The sequence below is a fragment of the Haliotis rufescens genome, unplaced genomic scaffold (genome assembly GCF_023055435.1).
Source record: "Haliotis rufescens isolate VD_foot unplaced genomic scaffold, xgHalRufe1.0.p SCAF_4, whole genome shotgun sequence".
Taxonomy (NCBI): domain Eukaryota; kingdom Metazoa; phylum Mollusca; class Gastropoda; order Lepetellida; family Haliotidae; genus Haliotis; species Haliotis rufescens.
In genome coordinates, this window is record NW_025964112.1 from 39,278,453 (window position 1) to 39,291,141 (window position 12,689).

At 40.7% G+C, this 12,689-nt stretch overlaps 1 protein-coding gene across 1 annotated transcript; it reads left to right on the forward strand.

The window, feature by feature from the left end:
* The first annotated feature begins 26 nt into the window (after nucleotides 1–26).
* Nucleotides 27–11,764, forward strand: LOC124134661 (histone acetyltransferase type B catalytic subunit-like). Its single transcript, XM_046499603.2, has 11 exons — nucleotides 27–123; nucleotides 1,704–1,775; nucleotides 2,106–2,181; nucleotides 3,111–3,252; nucleotides 4,457–4,598; nucleotides 4,800–4,953; nucleotides 5,583–5,687; nucleotides 6,379–6,485; nucleotides 7,574–7,725; nucleotides 8,117–8,233; nucleotides 10,253–11,764. Exons 1-11 carry the CDS (start codon nucleotides 72–74, stop codon nucleotides 10,421–10,423), a joined length of 1,290 nt encoding a protein of 429 aa, XP_046355559.1. The 5' UTR covers nucleotides 27–71; the 3' UTR covers nucleotides 10,424–11,764.
* Nucleotides 11,765–12,689: the final 925 nt, after the last annotated feature.

Consider the following 12,689-nt stretch of genomic DNA (forward strand, 5'->3'; position numbering starts at 1 on the left):
TGGTTACCGCGTTTCCTTGTCCACGTGCAACCGTTCCCAATAACCCGGAAGTAAATGGTCGTAGACACCGGATGTACCTTCAAAACACACGCGGGAGTGGAGAAAAGAAGACAAAAATGGCGGGTAAGTGTCAAATCAGCACTGATATCATAAATTGTGAGCAGATGAAGAGTGATTACAACACAAACAAATGTCAAGAGTGTTTTTTAGGCCATTGTCATCATTATTAGTATTTTGCAGCCCAGTAAACAGCAAAGACGAAGGCTGTAATTTACTGCAAATATTTCAATACTCAAGCTGCGCATATAAAATGTAAACACTTAAAACAGTGATGTAATAAAATGTATGCAATTGTAAATATCTCGAAAGTTATGACATACTGTAAGTGCACGATCAGTATTCGTTTTTATCCAAAGTAATTGTATCTCTTTCCCCGTTTACTATTCGCGAGAAATATAAGATCTAGCATCGCTGCATGTCTAGATTCGCAGCATTTTTTTTGTTTTGGTTGCTATCCATGCCAACGTGTGAACACCCTATTACTTACTAATGATGGTATTTGGACAGACTTGTTTCAGTGATTTGTTTTTGTTATCATATGAGTCAAGAAGTGTTTATATTTTAGGGCTTGTATTATCTATAAGCTAGTATACAATGATGTACACAACTGCAGCATTGTGGTTCTGGATAATATCAAAGAAAGAAATATCAGTTTACTTATTTTTGTTTACGTAATTGGATAGGACGTCACCGGTTCTGTGTGTTTTTAAATCATGCATGAAATAATTGAGTGACATGACATGCCTGATTCGATTCTCAAACCAAAACAATAGAGCTCGGCACAGTGAAGCTGACAACGCAAGCGCTGCGCAGAGTAAACTGGCTTCAGTCTTGTTTTTTATGGAGGCAAATTGAATAGTAAGCATGGTAAGCTTGTGTAGGTTTTTTTATAGCTGAGTTACAAAGTACAAATTGTCAACTTTAGCGTTTAGTAGATTAGCACCCAGTGTTTGACAAAGCCTAGATTACAATTGTAAATATGCCTTGGTCGTATGGCACCAATCAGTCTCCGACTAGAGTTCCTTACGTCAAGCCGAATACATACCTCTGTCACATCTTACAGACCATTCATGTGTTTTTTTATCTACACATTCAGATAAACATTCTCATGAAATGTTTTACTTTCGTTAAGAAAATATCCTTAAACATAAAAACTAAATCCATTTGCATATATATGCTACTTGTGATATATGCTCTCACTGTCGCAGTTGTAGATGTATATCTACAATTTGTAAAAGCGCACTGAAAGGCTTGCATAAGGCCTGTCTGTTCTTATTTTTGAATAAGTGCATTTGTTTACAAGGGGAAAGTCCAGTCACGTGATAGGCTTACACCCATGGTGTAGTCAGAAGAGCAGAAATGGAATAAGGCAAGCAGAGTAAGCTTGGGGTGATATCATCCATTGTGGACAAACAAAGCTTCAGAACGGTCAACGTCCTGTCCCTTTAAGGCTAAACTGTGTAGGGATGGATGTTGGCAGAACGGTTTGTGAAGTAGTAAAACCTTTCTGTGATAGTTTGTCATTGTCAAAACAATTTTATTTTGGACCAGTGATTTTTCTGTACTGTATGCCTAATGTGGGACTGATTGTGTTTGCTACCTGTAAAAGTTGCATGCAGTGTTTGATGATTCTTTCTGTACAGGTATGAGCTTACTGAAGAACAAATTTGAGTCGTACAAGTGTTCAGCAAATGATGTCATCCACTTTAAACTTGGTAAGATGTTCGGAAATATTCATATGCTGTCTTTTCCTGTAATATGATACTGAAATATTGTAAAGATTGTCCCTGCTATGGTGTCTCTAGAATTGATTAAATTCACACATTTTGAACATGTTAAAGTTAAATAGCTATAATCACCAGGTAAAATTAAGTTTGTCTTCTTTGCCCACTACTCAGCTGTTTGTAATAACAAAGTTTGACATGCAGTAAGTTTGCAGTACCATATTCTCCCTGCTCTAATAAGCAACCCTGGATTTTTGCAGATCAATCTTGTAAATGTTACTAATAAAATTAAATTGAGGGGTTAATTAATCTTCATTTCAGTACGTCAAGAATCAGACATATTTAGCGAAACGACAACATTCAAACCTGAGATGACCCACCAGCTGTTTGGGGATCAGTAAGTGAACCACAGTCTGTCCATATGTAGACAGCTTTGCTTGCATACACTCATAGATCAGATGTGTTAATTGTTTTCCTGATATGATACCTGCATCTCATCCATAGGTCTCGTCAGGCCTTCGAAATCACGGTTCAAGTGAACGTAGCATTCAGAGAGGCGTATCACATTTCTGTATAAAAAAAAGCAGGTGTGGTGTGGGGGAAAATTGTCTGGTTTTAATGAGATTGTGTCCGTCTGCTGGACCCAATCTGGCAAATTATCATCAAGGATACTGGTTGTGTGTATCTGCTGGTGTGTTCATGTATTGTATTGTGTAGTGCGGACAGAGTGTCAAAATTTTATGATTGATCAGGGTTCATTCTAGAGTGGAAATTAGGCTTAATGTTTCCTCTTTCTTAAAAATATATTATCAGAAGCTTAACCTATGTTTGCAACTTAAACATTATCGTCAACAATCTCCACTTGATACGTCACTATATTTGAACCGTCAGAAAAGTCTGCCAGGACAGCACTCTGAGAAGCAACCATTTGGGTGGCCAAATATGACTTAAATCGATGATTGGTGACCTAAATTTATCTACTGCTCACCACTTGGTTATCTAAAAGTCTTGGTTATCTACCTAAAAGTCAACATAACTGGTGATATCTGTTTAAGATATGTTGGCTCTTAAAAACTTAGGTTTGGCACCTAAGATCTTCATTTTAGGAGCTGCTTGGCTCCCTAACAATAAATGACCTAAGATAGCAGCAGGGTTTTCAGTGCCTGCCTGCATTAACGTTTGGCAGTACCCGAAAGGCTTGTGACATTGTCATCGTATCAATCACTGGTTGGTCTGATCCTGACTTGATTGTTCACAGGCCTCCATTATATATGTGCATGCTATGGCTGGAATTCTTTGTCCGATACATTATATTTGTTTTGCCAGAGAGAGTATATTTGGCTACAAGGACCTTGTGGTAGAGATGTTTTACAGCGCCTGCAGACTCTCAACCTATATCAGCATGAAGTACAGCGAGAAACTGACTCCAGACAAGATAGTGGATAGTGCTGCTATTTCCTTGCCACCAGTAAGAATACAAATTATTATCCAATCCTGACACAGAGCTACAGATAAGCAGATTATTTGTGTAAAATACCCCTCCCCCTCCTCCCCCCAAATATTCCAAACCCTTTCGATTAACTTGCGTACAGAAACGTATGCAATAAATTAAAAACTCAAATGTATGAGAACAGCACAAGTAAATACCCAATAAAGCTTTTCCAACATGCGTACAAAGGAGCTAAGTTCCGAAACACAATTACGAGCTAATTTACTTTACGAGTCAATCCTATATATTTGGAACAGTTACATACATCTAAAACATTTCATTTTATTTAAATCTTAAAATTTTCTCTAATTTTGGGAAAAACCCAATAGAGTGATGAATAAATGAGTGAAAAAATATTGGTTACCCAATGAAAAATGTAATAACCCAATTAAAGAAAGAATAGAAACCCTGGAGTAAAAACTCAATGGCTCAAAGTTATCTGGAGCTCTGCTGGCGCTCCCAGGATGAATGTGTGGTTTGACATTAACTTTAGCTTGAGGTATAAATATTACAATATTGCTGAGGGGATTTTATTTTAAACTGTTATATTAAAAAAGCATTTTAAGAATTTTTTCTACAAATCTTTACTGTTGAAATACTTAATTTTGACATAAGACCTGTATATTGGATCAATCCATGCTTGCCATAAGAGGCATCTATGTTTGTTGTAAGAAATGACTAACAAAATCGGGTTGTAAGGCTTAGTGACTTGCTTGATGTCTTCGTATCCCACATTGCAAAGATCAATGTTCATGATGTCAATCACTGGATTGTCTCTTCTCGATTTAATTATTTACAGACCACCATCGTAGAACTGGAATATTGCAGAGGGCAATGTTAAACAGCATACAAACAAATGAATAAATTGGGGAAAATAATCTCAACAATGCTCAGTGTCCTTTTTGACAAGTTTTATACACCTCATTATTGACATGGAGTTGATGATTTTAAACTTTAGAGGCTCCATTGTTGTATTGTTTGTTCTATCAACAAATGTCTAAAGTTAATCAGAATAGCTGCATGTTATTATTTTTTTCAAATATGTGTATATTGTCTTATTCATGTTATTAAAAGGGATAATAACTGACAATATTTGACAGAAGGAAAAAAATAGTCATTTAGATTTAAAACACCAGTTGTTGCTTATTTAACTCTGCTTACATGAAATCCATGTGTCTTTCAGCCAGACAATGTTCTGCCAACCCTCACCAAGGAGCTTCCCCCTGGGTTCTACACCAGCAGGGATGAATTCATCACTTCCCTGGCCAAAGATGCCAACTTCAAACCTTATGGAGAGAAACTGCATTCGTACACAGTCAATAAAGGTAAACATTCTTCTTTGTATTGGGTGTCACCGATGGCCTAAATTGTCACCGATGGCTCAAAGTATCACTGATGGCCCAAGGTGTTACGGTGTTACGGATGGCCAGAAGTGTCACTGATGGCCCAAAGTGTCACTGATGTGTTGCATAATGTGTTAGACTGTACTCAACAGTTAATGTTCATGTCACATTCTGCGTTTACAGACAATGTTGAACGTGAGTTTGAGATATACAAGACTGACATAGAAGCACCTGGTTTCCGAGACTTCCATGACAGACTCCAGACATTCATCCTCTTCTTCATTGATGCAGCATCTTACATCGATGTTGACGATGACAGATGGACCTACTATCTTCTGTAGGTTGCTGTGCTCTCCGTGTTTTTTCCGACACATTTTATATGTATTACTAAATATATATTGTGACCACTTTGTAAAGATATCTGGTTAACAAGGGCTTAGTATAAAAGATTATGTTTTTGATTAAACAATAATGTTTTTTATCATTTCCATGTTGTTTTTGTATGAGCTGAGAAATGTATTTCATTGTATCCCAACTGCGTACATCTATGCTCATGATGTCATTCACTGGAATGTCTTGTCCTGACTTAATTTTTGTACAGATGGCTGTCATATAGCTGAAATATTGCTGAGTGCCTCGTTAAATAACAAAACAAAGATAATAAATTATCTGGTTGATAAAAGTTCCAATTAAAGGTTTTTTTATTCTTTCGGACAAATCAGAGAACTCACCTACAGCCTTCTGATGTGGAACTTGTGGCTTTTTGCACTTGATATTGTTCTATATATTTCAAAGCCGACTCCTGATATAAAGTCTGTTTTAGAAATTGTATGCAAGATGCCTTTTTCTCTATTTTTTAAATTTCATTAAAATCATTTTGTAAATAAAAAAACCATGTAGCTCAAATTTGACAGATTAGCCTGAGAAACTAGAGTTATCTTCTCCTGCATGACCTTGTCCTTTCAGATTCGAGAAATACAAAACCAATGGGAACCCTATGTATGCCATTGTCGGGTACATGACAGTGTATAAATATTATGCTTATCCAGAAAAGATTCGTCCAAGAATCAGGTAAACAAATATAATGTTGTTTTTTTCTCCTTGTCAAGACCGCCTCTGTGGTCTAGAGGTAGGGCATCAGCTCGGAGAGCGGAAGGGCTGTAGTTCAATCCCCGGCTGCGTCATACCAAAGACGTGAAAAGATGGTACTTGTTGTTACCCTGTCTGGTGCCTGGCATAAAGGGGCTCAAACAAGGACGGGTCGGCTCGGAGTCAGTATACTGTGTCTGAGTGGGGTATTCATGTTCAACTGTGGCATGGTATCTCAGTGGCCTGGCACTATTTAATCGGCAAGCACATCACTATATAAGTGCAATAATCTTGGACACGACATTCAAACCACATTTCACCTCACCTCTCCTTGTCAAGATCATTGACTGAAAATAGTGTTTTTATCTCAAAATCGGTCTTTCAATGTCTGTATGTTTTGTTTTTAGATTTATGAATCAGTTTGTGTATTTCTGTGGCTTTCCCTATGGTGAATAATGAATTATGAGTAAATTTGTGCTCATAGAAATCCATATATCGACAGAATTGATGTAAAGTGGCAGATGTGGGTTGGTAGACAAGTATGCCTGTTCATATTTCCTCACCCTGCAATTCTAACCGTCAACAAGCTGATGTGACACATGGCATGTGTTCTATCATGACCACTGTGCTACTTTGCACAGTGCACTTGCTATAGTCCGATGGTGTGTTGCAGCCAAGTGTTGATCCTGCCGCCGTTCCAGAAGCAAGGTCATGGTGCTCAGCTTCTCCAAACCTTCTACAACAGCTGCTACTCAAGCTCCAACGTGCTGGATATAACAGGTATCTACACCACAATAGTACCCGTGAAGATCCGGGTTAGAATAGGTCTCCAACAGCTCATGCTTGCTGTAAGAGTGAGTGAGTGAGTATGGTTTTACGCCCTCTTTTAGCAATATCACAGCAATATCACAGCGGGGGACACCAGAAATGGGCTTCACACATGTCGGGAATCGAACCCAGGTCTTTGGCATGATGAGCGAACGCTTTATCCACTAGGCTACCCCCATCTCCCCGAGGCAAGAGAGTTAACTGACTTTATAAGTCTAGTTTCCACCCTTGCCGACCTAGGCTGGACTTCCTGGGCTCGATTGTAGCGCCACCAGTGGTTATTACGAGTTGTGTCCCTTATAAGCCTCTCCAATGGACCAATCAGATTCCACCTCTCGTATCACTTGCATTTGTTTTAAACAAAATGGAGGCGCCCAGTCAAGAGGATCTGATCGATATTCACGGGTCTTACTTCGTGAAGTGCATCAAATCACGTGAGCACCTTAATTAAAAACGTGAAAATATACGAGTTGGCGGTGGAAGTGGTTTGCAAATCCTGCAATCTACCGAGATCTGCATGACAGTTTACGAACCGGATTTTGATTTCATTGCGCGATTTTGATTGGACTATGCATAGACTCGTTAGTACAGCAAACATGTAACTCCATATTACCAGCTTAGTTCGGCAATTGTGGAAACTGGACTTTTAAAGTCAGTTAACTCTCTTGCCTCGGGGAGATGGGCTACACCTTGCTGTAAGAGGCAGCTAACGGGATTGGTTGGCCAGGCTCACTGATTTGGTTGATGCATGTCACCATGTCTCAACTTGGGAACGATGCTCATGATGTCAATCACTGGATTGGCTTGTCGAGACTTAATGCACGCACGCCGTAGAAATTCTGGTTTTAGAATAGGACCTTTGCTGGTTGTTAGAGGTGTCCAAATGGATCATGTTGTCAGACTTGATTTGGTTTATGGAATGTCATCGTATCCCATATTGTGGAATGATATTTGTTATTTAAAGGTTGTAGACATATAACTGGAATATTACTGAGTGTGGCGCTAACCAGCCAACCAACAAGATGTTGTTTGAATTTCAGTTGAAGACCCCTCTGAGAACTTTCAGAGATTGCGTGACTTTGTTGATGTCAAGAACTGCATGGAGCTGACCAGCTTTGAGCCAGACAGGTTGTATCTTGGATTCTCAGAGGACATGGTGATTGAGGCGCAGAAGAAACTCAAACTCTCTCGGGTGAGCAGTCTTAATTCAAGAGTCAGTGAGTTTCAAATGATTTGAAACATGATCCATCAGGTTTACTAAGATCGAAAAACATGTGAAGGTCCGGGTGATCTTCAGCAACCCATGCTTGTCATAAGGATGGGATGGGGTGGTCAGGCTCACTGACTTGGTTGATGCATGTCATTGTATCCCATTTGCATACATCAGTGCTCATGGTGCCAACCATTTGATTGTCTGGTCCAGACTCGATTATTTACATACCACCGTCATACAGCTGGCGGCATTTAACAACAAATAAACAAAACAAAATTAATGCTGAACATCAGGCAGGGTAACGATAAGTACCATATATTGCTTAGTTCATCATTAGTAATTGTTATAAAGTCATGTGTTTCGGCTGCAGCGTCAGACACGGCGAGTATACGAGATGCTGCGACTCCGAGCCACGGACCCAAGTAACACAGAGATGTACAGACAGTACAGGCTGGACATCAAGAGGCGACTCAATGCACCCTTCCAGGTAAAGTTCTTGCCATGAAGCACAGTGATGGATCCTTGTACAGCAGGACTAAACATGAATCCACTTTAATCATCAGGGCCCACTTGCACAAAGCGATATTAGCACTACGACTATTGTAAGCCTATGTTAAAGTATGGGAGTTATGATCATCTTAGCGCTAAGATCGCTTTGTGCAAGTGGGTCCAGGTCTTTGAAAGGCATAAGTGATACACATAAGAAAAAGAAATACACATAAGGAAGAGAAATTTATGGATGTCAAATTCTTTATTATAAGGAACACAATGTTTCGGAGTATATGCTTAGTCCTTCATCAGGTGAATGAATGCTATGAGTCAGAGAGCATTTATATGTTCATGTAAGAAAAAGTAAAGTAATAAGGGAGCCAACAGATAAAGTAATTGGCACTGATAGGTGATTAGTAATAGACAATGGAAGCCAGCACTTTACAGTAATTAGCGCTGATAGTTATGGGCAACTGGAAGTCAGGACTGTTCCTCATAATTAAGAAGTTGACATCCATAAATTTCTCTTCACTATAATCATGTTTAGCAAACAGCCTGTGAGATAATTGCCCCATTCTTAAAAAGAATCAACTTTTCTGTGTATTCCAATCTTATTCTCACCAGTAGGTTTTTGGGTCAGAGGTGACTCAGTTGTCTGAGGCTCCTCAATGGATCTGCAGAGATTGTGGGTTTGATTCCTAGATTTTCTCTGAATGCGATTCTTGTTAACACCCACCATGCTCATTGTAACATACATGTTTCATACCCTCTCACTCACTCGCCTTCTCATTCATCCACCCACCCTCTCATTCACCCACCCTCTCTTTCATCAACCCACCCTCTCATTCATCCACCCACCCTCTCATTCACCCACCCTCTCTTTCATCCACCCACCCTCTCATTCATCCACCCACCCTCTCATTCACTCACCCACCCACCCTCTCACTCACTCACCTTCTCATTCATCCACCCACCCTCTCACTCACTCACCTTCTCATTCATCCACCCACCCTCTCACTCACCTTCTCATTCATCCACCCACCCTCTCACTCACCTTCTCATTCATCCACCCACCCTCTCACTCACTCACCTCATTCATCCACCAACCCTCTCACTCACCCACCCTCTCATTCACCCACCCACCCTCTCATTCATCCACCCACCCTCTCAATCACTCACCTTCTCATTCATCCACCCACCCTCTCAATCACTCACCTTCTCATTCATCCACCCACCCTCCCACTCACTCACCTTCTCATTCATCCACCCACCCTCTCACTCACTCACCTTCTCATTCATCCACCCACCCTCTCACTCACCCACCCTCTCATTCACCCACCCACCCTCTCATTCATCCACCCACCCTCTCAATCACTCACCTTCTCATTCATCCACCCACCCTCTCAATCACTCACCTTCTCATTCATCCACCCACCCTCTCACTCACTCACCTTCTCATTCATCCACCCACCCTCTCACTCACTCACCTTCTCATTCATCCACCCACCCTCTCACTCACCCACCCTCTCATTCACCCACCCACCCTCTCATTCATCCACCCACCCTCTCACTCACTCACCTTCTCATTCATCCACCCACCCTCTCAATCACTCACCTTCTCATTCATCCACCCACCCTCTCACTCACTCACCTTCTCATTCATCCACCCACCCTCTCACTCACTCACGTTCTCATTCATCCACCCACCCTCTCATTCATCCACCCACCCTCTCATTCATCCACCCACCCTCTCAATCACTCACCTTCTCATTCACCCACCCACCCTCTCACTCACTCACCTTCTCATTCACCCACCCACCCTCTCAATCACTCACCTTCTCATTCATCCACCCACCCTCTCACTCACCCACCCTCTCTTTCATCCACCCACCCTCTCACTCACTCACCCACCCACCCTCTCATTTGACCACCCACCCTCTCATTCACCCAAACCCCTCCTCTCACTCAAACACTCATTCAACCTCTCACTCGAACTCTCACTCACTCACTGTTGCAGAAGAATGGGCGTGACTTCAAGAAGCTGGAGAAAGCTCTGCAGCCCGAGGAGTTGTCCCAGACGCTGAGTTGCATGTCCCTAGAGCAGCGCCACCTGTACCTGGAGAAGACCTTCCAGGACCACGTGGACGTCTACCGCCACATCCTCGACCGAGTCACCACTGCCTCATGACGGTGGAAACACATGCCTCCAGCACACAGTGTCTAACTTATTTGTGGACTCGACCTCTATCAACATTCTTTGTGCAGAATGTGTTGAAATTATTCCACCAGGTGTGATAGAAGTGAACAAGCTGTACAGGGACGAAGGTGTTGGTGGCTGCTCATGGACTGTCAAGTGGCAGGGGGTGGTGAATGGCAAGTCCATTTAAACAGTGTCAGGACAGAGTACAGTTATTATTATTTTCTGACATGGAATTATTTTTGTAGACATCTTTGTAGAAAGGCAAGGAGAGGCGACTGTACATTTTGTGACCAATTAAATCCAGAAATGTTACAAAATATGAATTCTCGCAGACATTCTCAAGGGTTCCCTGTTCTAAGGAATGTTAAGAGTGCTCCCACTGTTAATCACTAGGGCTGTGTATTGACCTGGATTTTGTATTGCAATATATTGCCATACTTTAACCTGTATTGCAATATATTACCAATTTACATTTCCATGAGTTAATCAGAGTTATACCCTGTAATGTCAGATACCATCAGTCAGTTATATGCATGTACTCTAGGGAGCTCTGCGAACAGGCTATCGTTGTGAAGAGCTTGATAAACGCGATGTGTGCACGCTAATTGATAAAAAGATCGTCACAGGCAAGTTGTATCAGAAAGATACTATTTCCCATCTCCATATTGATTAGGAACACATAAATATACTTATTTATGTTTGCCCCAATATATTGCTACATTTACAAACGTATTGCAATAGGTATTGCTGAAGATTTGCACCACAATATACTGGTGTATGGGTAATACCACACACCCATGATCACCTATGAATGTTCAGAATGCTCCCACTGTTAATCTCCCATAAATGTCCAGACTGCTCCCACTGTTAATCTCCCATAAATGTCCAGACTGCTCCCACTGTTAATCTCCCATAAATGTCCAGACTGCTCCCACTGTTAATTTACCATAAATGTTCAGACTGCTCCAACTGTTAATCTCCCAATCTTTATACATGAGCATATTCCGACAACAGTTGGAGCACTGGGGTCCTGTTTACTGGGACAGGTCTGCAGCTCAGGTGACTATGTAACGTTCAGTACCATTGGTGGTACTTTTTGCTCTGCCTTTTCTGAATAACTTATTATGACATCACCAGTACCACAGGGCAGTTTGTTGGAGGATTGTTTAATTATTGGTCAGCTGGACTTGAGTCTGAGTCTTCAAATCGCACAAACTTTACTGCTGTTTACTGATAGCCTTGTGCATAGTTGGCTTAAGACTCTTTGATGTATATCTTTGTGTATATATGTCCATATGTTCAAATAAATCCATTTGGATAAAGTACTAACAAGGCTTGTGTTATTGGTCATGAAATTTAGAGTGATGTTAACAGAAGATTTGATACCCCTAGGTTTCATTTGACATGAAACATGCAAGCCTTGTGTTTCCAATGAGTTTGGCCATATTTAAATCTAAACAATTGAGGGCATTTGCATGATAAAGTTTTGTGTGACTTTGTCATACTTAATAGATCAGTTCTGTGAACATATTCCACTCCATGGAGGCCACCCTGAAACGGGTGAACTCTATGAAATGTTTGAAATGATCTACACCACACCTCAGGGTTTACAATTTTCACACAAGATCGAAATTGTACTAGGAGTGGAGCAGAAAAAAAGCAATATTTCCAAATGATCATACAAGAACCAAGGTTTGCATGGCTGGTGGCCATGATAAATAAAGGAAAAACGTTTGCCACCCATATTCCAAAATGGCAGCCCATTTTCCTTTCAAAAGTCCATATTTTGCCTCTAACCGTTAATCAGATGTTGAATGTCAGTGTATAATTCTGCTAGCTATCATACTGTGTCGGATTCTCTCATGTTATATTCCCAATTATTCTGGAAACCCAATACGTCAGCCACAATTCCTTCAATGGGTATGTAAGATATAGGTCAATGTTGACATGCTATTTCCTTTGTATTCATTCATGTGAATGTATCCATCATCATGAATGATTTAGACATCTTGACACAAGTAATGTCCATATATCCACATCAGCAATAAACGCTGGAGCCACCAGCTTGCAGACAAAATCATCTAGCATTACTTCAAAGTTATTGTTCCTGACGAAGGATCCTGCGGATGTCATCATTCATCATGAAGAGCTGCGTATTCTATGGTACGCATGGTTGGTGTAAACATCTTACCTCACATATGCTGAATTGATTGACATTGATGGTTTATGACAGTACAGCTGCTGAACAAAAGTT

Coding starts and splice junctions, on each gene's coding strand:
- LOC124134661 (XM_046499603.2), top strand. CDS start 72: ATGTACCTTCAAAACACACGCGGGAGTGGAGAAAAGAAGACAAAAATG. Junction 1,776..2,105: donor TGTCATCCACTTTAAACTTG/GTAAGATGTTCG, acceptor TCTTCATTTCAG/TACGTCAAGAATCAGACATA. Junction 7,726..8,116: donor AGAAACTCAAACTCTCTCGG/GTGAGCAGTCTT, acceptor TTTCGGCTGCAG/CGTCAGACACGGCGAGTATA.